Below are 20,486 nucleotides of genomic sequence, written 5' to 3'. Positions count from 1 at the left end.
TCAAAAATTTGAAATATTATAACTAATAAACCACATATTAATAAGAAATTCATTGGATCTATTATTTAAATATTAATTATACCAAATATATTAATAATTGCAAAAAAAAAAATTTCTGAAAGTATTTTATATGAAGCAATTCAAATTAATTTGAATTTAAATTTAGATACCTTGGTAAATTAAACCAAAAATAATAATAATGTATCAAAGTATGGTAAAAAAATGTATTATTAGTAGTGAATTAACATTGAAAAAGAATTATTTAGGGTTAGATAAGGGAATTTGTCATAATGAATTAGCGTTAAAAAAGGAGTTATTTAGGGTTAGATAAGGGAATGTGACATAATGAATTAGCATTAAAAAAAGAGTTATTTAGGGTTAGGATAAGAGAGTATAGTATAATGAATTAGTATTGAAAAAGAAGTTATTTAGAGTTAAGGTAAGAAAGTGCATCATAGTAAATTTGCATTGAAAAAGAAGTTATTTAGAGTTAGGGTAGAATTCTGAACATTACTAAAACAACTTAGATCCTATATAGCTAAAATTTTAAAATGCGATATCTTTAGTCAATATTATACCTAAAAAGATGAATCAAAATGTTTATTTTATTGAAACGAATCTAACAAGCCAAAGATCATTAAAATTCAATCACTAGATCCCAAGATAGTAAAATTTGAGGCTAAAATCTACATATAACTTTATACATTTGAAACAGAAATTAATTATAAGGTTTATACAAATTTAGATCTAAGTTTTTTTAGTAATGTTTAAAATCCTATTAAAGTAAGGAGAAATTTATTATAGTTATCTGAAAAATTCACTATATCAAGGGTTCGCTATATCAAGGTTTAACTGTACAGCATAAAATTAACATATTTTGACACAAAATAAAGATTAAAATGGAATATTTAAATGTTATTAAACTTTAGTTATTATTTTCTTTTATAGGATTTTGAATATTTACCTCAAGATGATACTATTGAAATAAATATAATTACAAAAAAGCATTACTTAAAGACTTAATGAAAAATATACTAAGGTTGCAGATGAAACTTCATAATAAATGTGAAATTTGGTAAAACTATATTAAAAATTTAATAATAAATTGGTAAAACCTAACTATAAAAATTATATGTAATGGTAAAACTATAATAAATTCTTATAAAAAAATTGTCAAAATTAAAGGTTTAGATGTTTTGCCTTAAATTCAAAAACTAGTTTAAATTTCTGCAAATATAAAATATATCAAATTCCTTTATTATTAAAGTATAATGAGTATAACCATCGATTAATACTAGTATGCACCATGCAATATATAATATTTTTACAAAATAGAAGTTACATATGCACATGCTTAATGTTGATTAATAAAGAAATTATTTATTATCATTTTATTAGAATTTTTACAAAAAATGCGTTAGCATTTTTTAATATTTTATTAATTCTATAGTTACGGGCTAAACTAGTTTTTGAATTTTGCAAAATGTATGTCTAAACCTCAGTTTCAACAATTTTTTTATAAGAATTTATTATAGTTTTGCTATTACATATAATTTTTATAATTAGGTTTTACCAATTTATTATTAAATTTTTAATATAGTTTTACTAAGTTTCGCATTTATTATGAAATTTCGCCTGCAATCTTAATTAATTTCATCAAGATGAGCTGCACGATTATCTAAAAATAAAATACATGCTTCACTATCAATTCAATTATTTAATACTTCTTAAAGTGTATCAATTCATTCAAATTTTAATTTAAAATATTCTTATTCAGATATTATACGTAAAGGAAATATTTTTGCACTAAAACTAAAAGAAAATGTAACTGATTGTCAAAAATATGCAAAAGCTTGTAGATTACAAAAAAATATATATAATTTTCTAAACAATTAGATCAAAAATCAGAGTATATTAATCTACTTAATAATTTCATACTTTTTATGGAAGTTAATTTGAGTAAAATGAATGATAAGGAAAATACAGATGAGTTTCAAAGAAAAATTTCAAATCCAATCTATATAAAACCTTGTAGAAGAACACTCAAAAGAGATATAAAAGTTTTTTAAAATAGTAATGTATTAGCCATACAAATGCTAAACTTCGTACATCTTTAGGAAATGCATATCAAAATGTTGATTATTCTTTATTTGATAAATTTTCTGAAAGTAGTAGGTCAAAATAATTCTAAACAGATGAAAAAATGTGGAAGTTGTAAGTAATATGTAATACACAATAGGCATACATGTAATGTAGATTTGTCAAATTTACAACAAAATTAATTTTATTTTTTATAGACAAATTATAATGTAAAATATGCTAATTTAATATTTTTTTTAAAAATATAATAAATAACATATAATTTTAATAATATAGTAATATTTATAATGTTTATTTGTTAATAGTATTTATCAAATATAAAATAGGATCCACTTATTACTTATAAAATAGTTTATCTTCAAGTCTAAAGTAAAAATTGTATATAAATTTTTTTGCAGATTCTACTATAAAAGAAAATTTTATATTATATTGTTATGATTTTTTTTCTTTTTAACTAATTAACCAATAGAATTTAAGGAAAAAGTAAAATAAAAATCATTAGTAAAAGGCCAATTTTCTACAGTGATTTTTATTATAAGTAAATAAAGTTTTTACAAAATATATTTAAAAAATACTTATAAATACTAATTTAAAATATTAATAAAGTACTTAAAAATTTAAGTATTTATTTTTTATTTTTATTTAAAATGATCATTACTGTTAATTAGAATTATCAATTTTTACTAACACTATATTTTTTTAATGCTGGTTAACTATCATAATTTCAATCACTAGTGATCATCACCTTTAGTAGTTAGAAAAATTTATTATTTTTTTTTTATTATTTAATAAATAATAATGCAAGTATTATTATAATTTATTTAAAACTTTACTTTATATAGTATAATATAAAGTATATGAAAATAATAATAAGAAATAAGAAAGAAAAATAATTAAAAAAAAAGGAAAAAAATAGAATTCCAAATAATCTATATATAAATTATATACAGTAAAATTTACTTATTAATTATAAAATTTTTAAATTATAGCTAATACTTTTTAATGTATACTCTTAAATATATTTTTTTTCTTTAGATATATTCCTTATAGTCTTAAATATATAGAGATCATATATAATTTCTCTTTAAATTTAAATATATATTTTCAAATTTTTATTATAATTTTAAGAGGAATATACTTAAAGAGAATTAATTATATAAATTTCTATTTTTTTAGTTAATTAATAATTCAAATTCAATAAAATTTATACCATTGGATTTGTTTTAATAAAAAGAATTTAATGGTTTTAATATTACTGAAATATAATATAAAATGATTTTTTTATTTAATATAAGTAAAAAATGTTTAAAGTTTTAAAAAAATAAATATATTTAAAAATAAATGATAACTTAAAAAATAATAAAAATAAGAAGGTTAATTTATCTTCACTCTTAAAAAATAAATTACTAAATTAAATAATCTAATAAATTTTATTTAATAAATTAAATTAAATCATAATATTAACATTTTTAAAGTATATATTTACTGATTAAGTAAATAATATATTAATTATGTTATTTTAATATAATTGAAATTCTTTTAATAAAAAATATTTTTGTATAATAAATTGTATTTAACTCTTTATTATTAATTAAATTATATTTATCACTATTTTTTTTTTGATTTTTTATTTAATACAGATTTCTTCTTACTAATCTTTTTATTATTTATATAAATCTTCTGATTTTTTCTTTATAACTTTAGAATAGAGCAATTTTTTAATTTTAAGTAACTTCAAATAAAAGAATTATAAAAATAATAATTAGTTAAAAAATTCATTTAAGAAAAAATAGTTGTTGATTCAGGAATTTTGATATGCATATAGTGAATCACGTGAAAAAAGAGTATCTAATCAATGAGTTGATTTGATTATTACGTGCAAATCTATTAAAATACCGCATTTCATTATGAAGTAATTAGTGGGGTATTAGTTAGACATTACCACTATTTATTTCTGAAACAAAAAAAAAAATCTAAAACAAAAATTAAGAATACCAGAAACTGATGACTTCTGAATGAAGTCGGTTTAACTAAATGATTAAACTTGAAGGAAGATTCCAAGACTTAACCACTTGTGAATAACAAATCACTACTGGTTATTTTAGATTGATAAACAGTTACGACAAGAAATAACTTAATTCGGAATTCGTTTTCGATGTGTAGAATTTTCTGAATATCAAAAACATAACCAGAAATGTTAGAGTAAGTTTAACGTATGTTGCCAGATCATTTGGAAGTCGGGGAAATTTAGTCTACACTATTGTCTGTTATAAACCTTGCATTTCTAGATTAACAGTCTTATTCTCCTATCAGCGTATTTTCTAGATTTCATTTTTTCCATACTTTGTAAACGAAATTTTCTTAAAAGAACTAAATTAGGGTTAATATGGATAGCCATTCTATGTAGGGTTTACGGACGACAAGTTAACCTTTGACCTGTGTTCCGATATACGAGTTAAATGTTTTTTATTTCGTAATTCAAAAAAAAAAAAATAGAATCCTTGGAATCTAGTCATTCTAACTGTTTCTAGAAAATGTAAAAATATTAGAAAATATCTAGACGAATTACGGATCATTTTTTAAAATGTACTAGTGAGTTTCTATCGAGCGTCTATTTACGTAATATTATTATGAAGATGGAAAAACCTCCTGCATTTATAGACATGAGTTTCATCACTGGAAAGATATCAAATTATTAATTCTCGTGGAATTTATACATAAGATCCAGATTCTTACAGTTTATCAACATTATCAATAACTATTCAAGGTCTAGAGTAAAATCTCAATAATATACTGAATAAGTGTTGCAAACAAAATCTCGTGTCATGAAACTGTTATTGAGAATGTAACACGAATTTATTATCGTAATAGAAATTATTGCCATTTACCCAAAATTGGTCAAAGAGTATTAAGTCTCATTATAGTAAAAAAGAACTTAATGGAAGCCGATAATTGTAAAGTTTCAGTCAAATTTATGAGGTAGGTAGTACATTTTGATTGGACAATATTTAATAGAATATACAATTTACAAAGTATAATAATGTTATGATATGACTTGTGACCCTCGCTTGACTGTGAAAATATTTGCTTTTTCTAGATTTATATTAACTGCACATATTAGTATATATTAATATATTAAATATTATCTTTAATTCATTCGGTAATGTGCCACTGAAAGATGGAAGGCTTATTATGAATGAGAGTTTCTAATACATAATTATGTTTATAAAAAGTATATGAAAGAAAAGATCAAATATAAAGTATATATTACAAATCTACAATAACAAGATAAAACTAAAATTTGCGATTTTATTTATGTGAGTGGAAAGAGAAACATCTATGATCACTTTCATTCGTTTCGCTCCAGACAATTAGTTATAGTACGAATTTCTATAATTTGTAATATATAATTATAATAAATTAAGATAAAATACGCACGTGATTTTGATTTTTTTTGACAATATTATGATTAATCAAAAAATAATATTATTATTATTTATCTTTAAAGTTATGGACAATCCATGAATTAATATGATCATTAAAGTGCAACAGATATCCTCACCCTTATTATCGAATGGTCCGCGAACTTTATCTTCTTCAAAGGAGCCTACAACGTCAAAATGAAGGTAAAAAGCATTATATCTCTCAGGTAATATAAAATGGTAGCAATTGACCATTGCTTATCTACATATGACAAATCTGAATCCAAGAAGGCTTTTATTATGAAGTCTCATTCTTTCGCCTTAATCATTTCAATATTCTTTAGCTTTATTCCACCCACGTCACTCACTGAAGGTAAATCATAGCAATATTACTTATCGTATATTGAATAGACGTAATATATTGTATATACACAATATATTTAGTGAATTAAAATTCTTTACTTCCGTAGTAAATGTTGGTAAATGTAAAGATTTATTTTTGGGTATTTATTAAAAATTTAAAGCTTTCCCTCAATCGTTATTTACCCTATCTTAAACAAAAAAAAAAATTTTATAACTTAAATTTGTTCGCGAAATTTAACTACTCATTTCCGATGTCATTATGTTCGGATTTTTGATAAACCATTTTTGCCGCTAATTTTTACGTTTGAGAAAATTGGACCGATCAAGTTACACAATTCTGTTAGCCAATAATTATCAACTCAAACCGACTGGCCTAATTTTGTAAAGTGAACAAAATTAAATATCAAAATACATTATGAAGGAAGATAAGATTTTATTTATTTTGAAAAGGGCCTAAGAAAAAAAATTAAGGAAAAAAGAAGGGGGAAGTTCTTATTATATTGGTAAATATCTAAAAAGTCATCTTGAAAAGTTGTTGTTTATTATGTAATGGTATCTTTACATAATTCAATATAGCTTTATTTAAAATTGAGTATAGTGTAAAGCTGTTAAAAGAAAGGTTGCTATTTTATTAGAAATAAACAAAGTTTATCAATAACAGATAAAGAATTTGTTTGGTATCATACTCTCTTAATATTGTTATATATTTATTATTGTGTTTTAAAATATCCAGCTATAATTATTGACCAGCTGTCAGTAGTGTGTTGTTTACTCTTATCCTTGGAAGAGAAAAATTGGTTATAAAAATTTGTATTTAAATAAAAACAAAATTAGTGTTTATAAAATGAAGTTAATCAGAAAAGTTTGTGTTCTGGAAAAAATAAAATAAAGTTTATTTATTATAAAAAAAGGAAAGGTTTTGTTAAAAATTATTTATTTCATCTTTGTCCAGAGTGAAATCTTCTCTTAATAAAATACTATTTGTTTTCTATTATATATTATATGGTGGAAGTAAGTTTTAATAATTCTTAATTTCTTATAAGAATAAAAAATAGAAAAAAAATAAATGAATAAAATTTCCAGAAAATCACGTGAAATTTCTGCGCTTTAATTACAAAAGTATCTCGTGGTGCGCGACTTGACCTCCTACGTCGAATACTTTCCTTAAAAACATGTTCTCTTCATTCTCTTCAGTAAACGATTTAACGGCAAGACTTGAAAAGTTGGAACAAAATATTACTTTAACTTTACAAGAGGTAGACCATAACTTTTCAGCGTGTCAATATAAAGTTACAACGAAGGTTTTGCCACAAATAACGCGTTTTGCTTGCGTTTCCGAGGACATTTGGGAAAATTCAAAGGTTTTATTCCTTGTATTTTTTCATGTTATTTTCTTTAAGAAACGCGTTAATTTATATTGATACAACTTTTTTTTTGTTAGTTGTGGTGGTCATTTTTTGAGTCTTTAGATTTAACTACAAATGATACATTTTCAGCAACATCTTCTGAAGATTATATCAATTTGAAAAAGAGACTTATTATTAATGAAACTTCTTCACTTAAATCTGAAACAAGTAAAGCAACGGCAACTAATTCGATGTTAAATAATCTTCCAAAGCATGTTTCCGAGTCTTTAAATCCAAATTCAACTGCAAATGATACAATTTCAGCACTAGATTATATTGATTTGAAAAAGAATTTTGATATTAATGGAACTTCATCATTAAAATCGGGAACGAGTGAAGCGGCTGCGACCAATTCGATATTAAATAATCCTTCAAAATATAATTCTCTGACTTCGACTCCTTTACAAGAACCACAATATGCTCACAAGATGTTACAATCACCCTCATGGGGAAGTAAAAAGATTGAAATAAAAAAATCTTCAAACGAAAGTACTTTAACTAGTGATTCAATTGTTTTACCATCAATGGATAGTGATTATGATTTTGCTGGGATTTCACCACCTGTTACAATTCAATTTTCTGTGGCACCCTCTAAATTACTAAAAACACCTGCAAAAGAAGCTGCTAAACTTATTATGGACGAACTTGTTAGTTGTTTGAGTCCCGATATTACAACTCCATCTAATTCAAATAAAGATGGATTTACGATTTCCTCCTTACTTAGCGATATTAATCGTAGATATCAAGTTTATTCGCCCGGTTATAAAATGGATCGCGTTCATGTTGATTATGTAGGTGAAAAACTAACTGCAAAGAAGAATGATACTTATTATCAAGTTAAATCTACTTCTCTAGCACAATCAAATCCATTGGGAACGTTCGCTGCTGGTGGTAGCATGCAGCAATTATTTACTTCTGAATGTATTGATGACGATGAAAGTGAAGATGATACTATGAATTCGCCTTGTCCAGCTGGCCCAGTTGTAAAAAGTGAATCAATTGTAGAATAAATTAATCGAGGAAAAAAAGACACATTTTTATCGGTATAATAGTTTTGTAAAGAAATACGAATTTTTATTTTATCTACTATTTAAGCGAGACATTTTATATATGCAATTAAGACAATTATATATCTATCAAAATAAAATTTTATCCTTTATTCAAATAAGAAAATATTTAATATAATATCATTTTATAAAAGAAAAATTTCTCTATTCATATCAATAAGCAAATGAAAGAAAAAAAGAAAAGAAAAGAATTTGAAATTTAAGGAAAAGCACGATTTGCTACACCCACTATAAAAAATATATAAAAACTAGAACATTTTGAGAAACAGCAATAAAACAATAACTAAAAAATGAACAAACCATAAATTTTTAGTACAGCAAAAGAGCCGTAATTCACTATTACCTACCCAGCCAAACGAGAAAGATAAAAAAACAGAATACAAAACTTATCGGTTGTTCACACATATATGTATCTATTTTTTATTGAAATTTTTGTAATATATTTGAAAGAATTACCCGTGTTTGTTGTTACCGTCAATATAGTATTCATATTCATCTTTTCAATTCAGCAAAGTAGAAAAAGACAAATTTTGTATAAAAAAAAATTATTGATGTTTTTTACTCGTATTTTCAAGGTTTTGAAGATTTTGTTTTTTCCTTTTTAAAATTAAAATGTCAAAATAATGATGATTCTTGTGGAATCTTATTAATAAATCCTAGAATAAAGAGTAACAACACAATTGAATTATTATAATTTTTTTTTAATGTTTCATCAAGATATAAGTGCAGGACGTTTGGGCATATCAGAGATATGCTCTGGCGACTATGTAATTTATTACAAAACAGACGGTTAATAATTAGAATTGAAAATCAAGGAAGAAGATGATAATATGATTTTATCATACCGCTTTTCTTTTACCAAGAACGGGAGGACTTGAAGTATTTTCGATTTCGGCTAATTTTGCGTTTTCTTGGTTCTAAAACAACAAATAAAAATAAAAATTAATATCAACATGGACAAATTTTTCTATAAATCACAAACCTACCTTAAGTGCGTCAGCATGACAAGTTGCATGATATATAACGCCATCAACTTCGACAGCATTACGAAATAACCACTCTTCATCCGTATCATTCCAAAAACATTGAAATTTTTCTTGACAAATTGGACACGGTTTACTGGCTTTTTCAGGATCAAGTGGTACAATAACCGTCGATTCATTAAATAATTCATCTCTTCTATTTGTTTGAATATTAGTATTATTACCACCAGTTATATTTTTCGTTGTACCACTATCAAAATCAAAAAATGCTGGAGTTGCAGAATTCTTTGTGTCCGATTCTCTTGAATGAATCCAATCCTTTTAAATATAAGTTATTTAAATACATCATTTATTAGGTAATTAAAGAGAAATCGAATTATCGGATAAAACAAGGAAGAACTCGAAATTATAATGTGAATAAAAAAACTAACCTCATCGCTAACAAACCAACTACGACTTTGTGCCTTTTTTGATTTTTCCTTCATTCGACGATTTTGACGAAAATGCCAATCTAAATGAGCATCCATCTTCGCTTTTCCTTCATCATCTCCAGAGTATCGAAATCCACATTGTTTGCATTGGCGTGGTAAAGCATCATAGATAACCGCAACTACTCCCTCATGTTTGCTTTTGATAATAAATTTTAAAGTTAGAACTTTGACCATAAAGATTAAAGATATGACTAATAAATAATTTACCGTTGAATGTCATTACTAGTAAGTTGAATTTTTTCCAAACCCATTACAGATTTCACAGTAGATAGAGGTGGTTCCGTACTAACTGAATTTGAAGGAGGCGGCGTAGGGGTGTTATTTCTCCCAGTATAACCAACATTACCAAGATTTGTGCTAGTATTTGTAAGTAATCCAAAGTCTATTAAATTTTTAACCAGTGCATTTGGATCTGCTAGAAGAGAATGTGGTGGTTGTGGTCGTGGAATCGAAGAAGGAGGTTGTTGAACGGGAGATCTTACTGGAATTGAACCTGGATGAGGTTGCGAAATAAGTGAACCTGAATTGTTGAAAGAATTTGCTGATGAGACAATTGCAACACTAAGAATAGCTGATAAACATTTAATTCTGTACCAGTAATTGAAATCGGAGGCCCTAAACTTTGAGTCAAATTAGGGAATGAAGGTGAAATAATAGATTGTCCTTGAGCTTGAACTGTAGCGGGATTAATCATTTGATTAAACGAGGCGAAGAGTTGTCGAACTTGTTGGATTTGATCAACCGTGAGAGACGCTTTTTGGAGAACTTCTGAAAGCTATAATATATTATGATCTTTAGTAAAAATTACAATTATATGTTCTTAATCCTCCTAGGATCGATTTAACCTCTAGGCTAACCTGTTGCAAATTGACAATTTGACTTTGATTTTGCAAATCACTGGGATTTCTCAAAGCATATTGTTGACGTTGCAAAATCAAGGCTTGACATTCTTGTAAAAGTCTCTGTTGTTCGGGAGGTGGAACAAACACTTGGTTTTGTTGAATAATAGGCTTGTTTGCAAACTAATTATAATAGAAAAAAAGAAGAGCGCGAAATAAGGAAATCATCAATATATTATACATAAATTTCTGGATATACACTTGATCATCACTTCCAAGAAAACAATAATTTTTGATCATCGTTAAAACGACTTTATTGCACAAGGATTTGGTAAGGATCGTGGAAAATAAAGGAAATATAAAGATATAAGAATGCCATATAATGTTTCGGAGAAATATTTCATTTGGATATAAATTTATATATATTCGATTTTTTTTTCGATTTTTTTTTTATTTTATTTTTTTTATTTTCTTTTTTTTTTTTCTTTGGTATTTATTATTCTTTTACTATCATTATTTTCTTATTTCTTTTTCTTTTCTTTTCTTTCCTTTTTTCTTTTATTTCTTTTTTCTCTTTTTTTTTTCTTTTCCTTTTTTTTTAGATATTTATGTAATTAGGATGGGAACTTTCATTAGTCTCCCAGGTTTATTTTTATTTTATACTCTTTTTTTTGTTTTTGTTTGTCTTTTTTTGTTTTGTTTTTGTTTTTTTTTGTTCTTCATTTGGTTTCAATTTTAACACCCATCAATTTCACGTCACAACATAAATGACCTCTGTTGGTTTTAGAAGTTTTATATTTGTTGTTATTATACATGATTTCCCAATCAGATACACCCAAATAAATTTGACTAGATAGAACCAGAGTTGATTATCGGTAAACTCGAGGTTCTGAACAATAAAGACATTTAAAGAAAAAGGAAAACTTTGGACAATTATAATGATTATAAAAGATTGCATTTTTTAAATATAAAAAACAGACAGTCTTATAATGTAATAGAAATAAAAGATCGTATTGATGCAGACAAAATATAACTACGAATATACGACAATAAAGAAAATAACAGAAAATCATAACCAAAAAACAGACAATATAAATTCAATAACAAACTAACCTGAGTTGTGTTGTAAAATCCTTGGCGAGTAGGTGCTGAAGCAGGAAATGCAGATGTTCCACTGTTATACCTAGCCGCATCAACCCACACATTTGATGTTTGTTGAATTGGCTGTTGCGCTTGTTGAACTTGTTGAACTTGTTGAACTTGTTGTACTTGCTGTACTTGCTGTACTTGCTGTACTTGTTGCAACTGTTGAGCTTGTTGATATGAAGTTAAACTGTTCGAGTTCTATTTATAAAATAAGCAATATTTAATAAATGACCATCATGAAAATTTCAATTAAATTATAAAACAAAAAACCTACAATTCCGCTCAAGAAATTAGGATTAATATGAATGTGCGTTCTTCCACCATCAATCGATCCTCGAGATTGATATCTCATTTGTTGCTTTGACAATGTTTTTTCAATTGGACCAGTAACTTCCGAAGAATACACAGGATTTCCTGTTGGTCCACTTTTCCACGTAGCTAACACTCTTTCAAGTTTACTTTTTGTAGCTTGTTCTACCGAATTGTAAGTGTCCATGAATGTTTGATAAAGATTTCTAGAGAATAACATGATATATGTTCCTCCAACATTTTTACTAATAGAATCAAGAAGATATAACACTGGCAACTTGTGCTGTGGTGGACACTAAATAAACATGTCATTTATTTTTTATGTTAAAAATTTATTAAAATATGGATATCTTTAAAATTTTCCTGGTCTTTTATCATTTTTTCTTTATTAAAGCAAGACTTTAAGAGGTGCTTTACTTTATTTACTTAACATCCCGAACATTACAAATAAAATACTTACGGTTCTGATCTGTTCTTCGATGGCTTGTACAATTGCCCTTGCAGCATTAATATTCTCCTGTGCTATAATCGTCAAATTAGTAATTATAGGTTTAGAGTTGAATGTTAAGTCTTGCAAAGACGCTAAATAGTCTTGTCGAACACTTTCTAGATCGATCTCAGAATTGGCCATATTGTTTTCTTGAGTGCTTTTTTTTCTTTTTCTAAATCAACAATATCAAGATGAAAATCAGTGATTTTTTTTTTTTTTTTTGAAATTTATATTTGGGCGAAAAAACATGCAATGCGCGCGATAATTCTGGCCAATGCTGATCTGAAATTATATAAAAAATGGATACAAATTTTCCTATTGTATGATTTCAAAGCAACAAGGAAACAGCCCAATGCGAATTTAATATGTACTACGTAATACTATAATTCCTAAATTGTAATTTCCAAAAATAACTTTAAGACATGCTGTTCTTCAACCATTGAATATGATTAATTGCCATTAATAATTGAATTTTTTTTTATTAAATTAATACATTTACTTAGTAACTTACACATCTAAATTCATAATTATATATTTATTATTGCATTATTTTTTATTAATATATTTGAATTGTTACACAATTTATTAAAATTTATCACTACTATTTATTAATTTAAATTATTATATTTAAATTCAATTATAAAATGTAATAAATGTTTAGATATATTAGATTTATATAGGAATAAATATTTAATTCAATTTATAATTGTTAAATTGTCTAAATATTAATTATTTGTTTTTTTTGTTTTTTTTTATATAACTTTATTTATACTATTTAATAAATTGAATTTATCCATTTAACTAGTAGATTTATACTGATATTAAATAATTAAAATATTAAAAAGTAATAAAAAAATATCTTTATATTATTGGTAAAAAAATTTATATTTAGTTTTTTAAATTTTAAAAATTAGTTTTTATATTTCAAATAAATTAATAAAATGGAAATTTTAAATTTTATTCTTGTATTTAACCAATAAAATTGCTTTAAAATTATATCAAATATTTTAAGTTAATATTAAATAAATTTCTTTTGGAAAATTTAATTAGTTGGTATATATTTAATATATTTTATATATCAGTTATATTAAAAAAAAAAATAGAAATATTAAAAATAAAAAAAAAACTAAAAAATATTAAACTGATCAGTAGAGTTGTGATCTGTCAATCCGTAAATAAACACATTTCTGCCATTCTATAAATATTAAGTCAATAAAAAGAATTTTTTTTTTTGAGATATCTTATGAATATCTATCAATACATAATATGATGAAAAAAAATTGTCTTCAAAAATAAAAGTGAAGAGAAAATTAAAACAGATTGAAATCCATTCGGATTGAATAAAAAATCAATCCGTTTTTATTTTCTCTTTTTTTTCGTATTAAATAGTAATTTTTTAAATTACTAGATTGTGCATTAGAATGCAGTCTTATAATATATAAAAAACAATTTAATCTTTATTAATTAAAATCCATGTATAATTGCCAAAATATGCCCTTTCAGATTCATCCTCTACTGATCAAACAATCTAATTTGATTATATATTCATTTTTATTTTCTTTTAAAAAGACATTTAATTCAATATAATTAATTTTTTTAATAAAATTTTATTAATTACTAATCATGTTATATAATATATTAATTATTAGTTATTGAACAAATTGTATTATATATATAATGTAATTTATTTAGTAACTTGAATTAATAGATTATAACAATAATTATGTATTTTTCTTAAAAAAAATTTCTATTCTTAGAAATTTTACACAATTCTAAATTAAATTTTTTACTTCTAAGAATCACCCTTTTTGGAATGAAAATTGTGACTTGTACGTAAAAATTCAATAAATAAAATCATATCACAATTATCGTATCAAATAATTTTTATTTTATATGCTTTAAATTATTAATAATGATAATTCAATTATACTAATAATTATTATTATTTATAGGTTTCATAGTTTTTTTTATAAAAAAAAAATACTGCCAATATTTACTTTTTTCTAACAAATGTGATGCTCTTAATTTAAAAATAATAAGCTACAGTTTTTATTTCAAAAAAAGTGATTTTCAGAAGTAATTTAAAATGTATTAAATTTCTAAGAATTAAGAAATTTTTTTAGGAAAAATACATGATTATATTATAATATTTTATACTATTACCTATTTATTTTATATAGTTATTTACAATCAAAGTTCATTATAGTGAATTTTTAGTTTTAACCATTTTTGTTTACTATATAGCAAATATTCACAAAAACAAAAGATTTTTTTATATTAATATAATAAAAATTTTTTTTAATAAAAAGTATTTAATTTTTAATTTTTTTTTTCTTTTCCAAGGTAATACAATTTGTGAGTTTATTAATTATATGTAAAAGTACAAAAACTTCTATTATATAATTAATTTATTAAAACTCTAATCTATAAAATTGCTTCTGTGCCCTACTATCACCTTATAAAATTCACTTATATCCTTCAATAGTAGCTATTGAATTATATAGGATTATTATTTCATAAGGCTTAAGTAAATGCTTTTTACTTTCTTAGATAAAAAAAAAAGAAAGGTTATGTTATATTTGTATATTTTTGTATTATTATATACCTTCCAAAATATTTTGTTTCCCTCTCTAATTAATTGGTTTATATATTATTTTGTTTTTCCTAATGCTATTAACCATTGTTCATTATATTTCAAAATTTTTCTTTTTTTCAAGTCAAATATACCCTCCTCTGTCTGTGTAGTTAAATCTATTTATATATAATGTGTTAATATGCTAATGACCTTTTTCTTGAATCTTGTTTTTTTATACCTTTAGTTTGTTAGTTTGTTTCCATTCTACTACTGCCTTACAGCGTAGTTGCCAAATAATATTGTAAAATTCATTAACAAATACTTCTAAAAAAAAGAGTTGCAATAGTTAATGCTATTCTCTTTGACTTAACAATAGTTTTGAGTTCCTAGTATTTTTCTTTTAAAAAGAAAAAAACTTATCATTAACGTTAAAGTAAGTAATTAAATGTGGGTCCTTGTATTTTTCTTTTTGAAAAAAACTTCTTATTATTAAGTAAACATAGGGAATAAACATATTAAGATCAATACCAATTGTGTTAGCAAAAAAGTTATTATTCTATAAGAACAGTTGTTATGTATCTTCTTATTTAATTTTTAATTTTAAATCTTATAGAATTTCCAATTCTATATATATTTAAACTAATGAATTATTTATAATTTTTTTATTTAATAATAGTTTTATTGGCATTTTATAATATGAGACATAGAAAATTTATTAATATAAGCAATTATTAGTACATAGTATATAAAAGTCTAACTGTATTATATAAAATTAAGATTGGTATTATTTCATTTTATTATTAATAAATTAAATTTATAAAATTATATTTTATAATTAATAAAAAATCTTATTATACTAGTGTCTTATATATGTGACTCAAAATAACTTGTATAGATTCACATAGCATAAATAATATAGTTAAAGTATTATAAAAATTAGCATAGAACAAATTTTATCATATAAAAAATTGATTTGAAACTCAACTTAACTTGACTCATAAGGAACACTATATTATACTAATATTATATAGGAAATAATAATTTTACACAATTAATTTGGCAAGCCAATCCAGATACTCAGTGATTAATACTTTATCAGATTTGCTTATATTGCCTTTTTATATGATTGCAAATCAATTTAAATTACAGTAGGTAATAGTTAACATAAATTAACTCTATAAAAAAAATAAAAAATATCACAGTGAAGTGTGAGCAAATATAGTATTATAAAATAATGAAACCATTCAGTTATCTCAATTTCATGTTATTCACATTTAATAAAGTAAAATCCAGATTTATACCTACCTTCTATACTTTTCTTATCATTATAATCTAAACTGCATAACGAGCATGATTTCTCATCAGTAATGCCATAATAATTAAAATTTTCAATACTGAATTCCTTACATAAATTAGGATATTAATCCAATGTCTTGTTTCTAAAATAGGATCAGTTATAAGTTGACTTAAATTAAAATGCAGATGATACACTTGCCGATGAACTCACTTCCAATGGATTTGTTTGCACCTCAATCCTATTATTAGTTTTTGAAGTTATAACACCATTTTTTCTTAAATAAAATTCCACTTCAATATGGAATTCTCTGTTTATATTTAAATTTATTATTTTATTAATGTAAGTTCCTTCTTGATTAAAATAATGTTTTAAAATTTCTTGAGCAATTATTGTCTATTTCAATTTGGAATAAAGTTTTCATAACCTATATCATCTGTATTAGTAGCTTTTTTGGAAAAATCATTTATAATATTCTGGATTTGGATAAATTTGAGATGGCACTTGCACTACAGCTAATTATTTGGATTTTATTTATTCCTATTCCATCAAACAATATATAGATTTTTTTAGCTTTGAAAGTTATTTTACATAAGTTTACATCAGTAATGTCAGAAAGAAGGGGTTTGATTTCACTGTTACATCAATGTTCTTGCTGATTTATCATCAATACCATTCTTAGACTTAACATTCCCAACATATGCTTTATAGTAACAATACCAGCATAAAATCTCCTTACGTCTAAGCTTTATTGCTACTCTAAATAAATCAACTATATTCTGTACCATAACTTCACTAGATCCTATCAGAATTGCTTCTAAAGAGAGCTTAGAAATCTGAATATCAAACGCCTTATTAATCTTACTATCACTAACTTCAGTGGAGGATAATTCCCATTTCAAATCTTACTCCACTTTTAATTATAAGGAATTTTTTAACACTCTATATCTATGTTCTCAAAAGTCTCCACCATAAATGATTTTACTGGTGATGTCCTGGCAGATGATTTGTTACCAGAGGTGACTAAAGTTGCCTGCCAAAACTCTACAGGCTATTGTTAAAATGTTGAAACTAAAACCTGTTGAAATGCTGAAATGCTGAAATAGTTTTGACATGTCGAAATTGTCAAAACCTAAAAATATTAAGTTTCACATAATAACTCGGCATCCAATGATCGTAGAAAGATGCACCATAACTCGTTGGAATCGTCTCATAATGACAAATCGAATGGTAATTAGATCGTCTTTCTATGATCACTGAATGCTGAGATATTGAGTGAAACATCAAAAATTGGCATCATATAGGCTGATTTGTCTACTTTTAATTAAAATATTAATTTTATTACATTTTTATTATATAAAATACTATATAATATACTATACTTCCCAGCGTAATTGATTTTTGAATGCCGTAATATAACGGTACAATGCCGAATTGCATATTGACGTAACGTAATTTATTTGTACTGACGTAATTAATTTGTACTGACGTATTAATTTGTACTGACGGAATTGATTTTATATTAGAATTGAATCTTTGATCCATTGATCCATTATTCCATTTATCTTTATTGCTATTAAAATAATTTATATTACGTATAACTAATTGTACAACCGATTTTTAAAAATTATATGTTTATATTATTCAATTAATTCAATTATTATTTATTACATAAAAAAGAATTCTTAAACAATATACTTAATTATTTTATTTTATTTTTTTTAGTTTTAGTTTTAGCACTATTGATATTTTTCATTTATTTGTTAGGACAGACTGCAAATTAAATGACGTAATTATTAATATATGTAACAATAATAATTAGATCGCAAAAATTACAAATGGAAAAGCAGTTTATGGAAAATCCTATAAAAAATAAAAAAAGAAATGTTAATATTAAAAGAATACCCACCCACACATATACCTGTATCCTGAAGGAATTAGGAAGCCAAAACCTACAGAGAAATTAAAAGAAAAAACGTTAATATGATTCTTTAAAGAAATTATAAAAATAAACCTACACAGAACATACTCATGTCTTAGAAGAATCCAGGAAGCCGAAAATGTTTCCCTACAAAATATAATAAAATAAACGTTAATAATTTCTAAAAAAAAGCAAATTTTAAAAAAACCTCATACCTTTCAAGTCAAAATTTCAACCTGAAAAAGTATAAGTCCTAAAAAATAAGACAAAAGAAACGTTAATAACGTTTAAAAGTAATTTTTTTTAAAAAAAAGCAGAAACTGCCACGAATCCGTTAATAACGTTTCTAAAAGTAATTTTTTTTTAAAAAAAAAGCAACTTACCCAAGATCCGTATTCTTGATCTTAAAAAAGTTACAATTCTGACTTCAGAGTAAATAATTATAATAAAAAAAAATAATTTAAAAAGCAAAAGAAAAAAAAATCGGTTAAGAAACCGAAATGTTTTTTTTTAAAAAAATATATTTTAAAAAACGAAAAAAAATCGGTTTAAGAAAACTGAAATATTGTTTTTTTTAAAAATAATTGATAAATAAAAAATAAATAAATAATTTTAAATTTTAAAAAAGAAAAAAATTGGTTTTTTTAAATTGGTCCGAAATATCTATTTTTTTAAAAGAAAAAAAATAAAAAAAAATAAAAAAATCGGTTTAAAAAAACCGAAATATCATTTTTTTTTAAAAAAAAAATTAAAAAAATAAAAAAAAATCGGTTTAAAAAAACCGAAATATTGTTTTTTAAAAAAATAATTAATAAATAAAAAATAAATAAATGATGATTTTAAAAAAGAAAAAAAATCGGTTTAAGAAAACCGAAATATTATTTTTTTTAAAAAAAAAAATTAAAAAAATAAAAAGAAATCGGTTTAAAAAACTGAAATATTGTTTTTAAAAAAATAATTAATAAATAAAAAATAAATAAATGATTTTAAATTTTTAAAAATAAGAAAAAATCGGTTTAAGAAAACCGAAATATCATTTTTTTTTAAAACAAATCGGTTTTAAAATTGTTTTTTTTAAAGAAAAAGATTAAAATAAAAAAAAAATGATCGATGAGATCGAATTTATGGATCTGTGATCTGTCATCTGATCGACCCAATCATCGGAATCATATTTTCGACGTAAAAAATTTTTTTCTTTTTTAATAAAATGTATAAAATGTGTTAGCGATTAATTTCAATAAATAAATAATTTTAAATAGTTTACGGGTCAATTTTATATTGGACGTAATTAAGCATTATAAAAATTTATGGGTAATTATACCAAACAAATATTAAAATTTATTTATCAATGTATTTTTATGTTTTTAAGTGAGAATTCTATCTAACACTTCTTCCATATTAAATTCTTGAGAGCCGTGATCTACCAGTGGTGGTGGAGGAGAAATATCAATTACTACTTTAACTTCTGTTTGAAGTAGTTCTTGCAATTCTTTATCCATAATATTAACCCATCGTGAAATTTCCAAATTATTATTATTAGCTGCCTCAGTATCATCACCCTCATCCTCATTTTGATCATAATCCTCATCTTCATCATCATAATCACTATTATCATCATCATCATCAAAAAAGAAGGATCAGATAATGTTTCTTGAATTTCATTTTGAAATTGATCTTTGGAAAGTGTGTTATATGCAAATTTGAGCTCAAACTTTGCATTTGTTATATAGTACGTATGTAATTTCGCTATTGATTCAAGTTTTTCAACATTTAATCTAAATTAAATACATTAAAACTAAATTAAAGGCATAATATACTTTTTTTAATATAGTAATATTAAATATTAAATATTAACTTACCGTGTTCTCCTTTTATTAGCCATCCAACCAATTATATAGAAAACACGTTCACATCCTGCATTATGTGGAGTAATTGATAAAATCTTCATAGCAAGTTGTTGAATATAATGTTCTTCAGGATGTACTGGATTGCATAATCGCCACCATAAAAAAACATTATCTATTCCTAATACATACTCTAAATCATAAGGTTTTTCATATTGTGTAAATGCGCGAATTTG

The 20,486-nt window shown here is 23.9% G+C and overlaps 2 protein-coding genes across 2 annotated transcripts; one reads left to right on the top strand and one right to left on the bottom strand.

The window, feature by feature from the left end:
- The first annotated feature begins 7,025 nt into the window (after window positions 1-7,025).
- Window positions 7,026-8,491, top strand: OCT59_008850 (uncharacterized protein). Its single transcript, XM_025310577.2, has 2 exons — window positions 7,026-7,246; window positions 7,327-8,491. The coding sequence occupies exons 1-2, from the start codon at window positions 7,058-7,060 to the stop codon at window positions 8,299-8,301; spliced, it is 1,164 nt and encodes a 387-aa protein (XP_025181110.2). The 5' UTR covers window positions 7,026-7,057; the 3' UTR covers window positions 8,302-8,491.
- Window positions 8,492-9,070: 579 nt separating this feature from the next.
- OCT59_008849 (uncharacterized protein) lies at window positions 9,071-12,757 on the bottom strand (the record flags this gene model as incomplete). The annotated part of the gene is made up of 11 exons (XM_066133158.1): window positions 9,071-9,121; window positions 9,204-9,275; window positions 9,345-9,659; window positions 9,773-9,968; window positions 10,040-10,352; window positions 10,427-10,607; window positions 10,690-10,854; window positions 11,444-11,560; window positions 11,785-12,015; window positions 12,092-12,421; window positions 12,587-12,757. The coding sequence occupies 11 exons, from the start codon at window positions 12,755-12,757 to the stop codon at window positions 9,071-9,073; spliced, it is 2,142 nt and encodes a 713-aa protein (XP_065999631.1).
- Window positions 12,758-20,486: the final 7,729 nt, after the last annotated feature.

Source organism: Rhizophagus irregularis, chromosome 17 (assembly GCF_026210795.1).
Source record: "Rhizophagus irregularis chromosome 17, complete sequence".
In the NCBI taxonomy this organism is placed as follows: Eukaryota; Fungi; Glomeromycota; class Glomeromycetes; order Glomerales; family Glomeraceae; genus Rhizophagus; species Rhizophagus irregularis.
The sequence above is the reverse complement of the archived record's forward strand: the minus strand, read 5'-3'. Positions and strand labels throughout refer to the sequence as shown.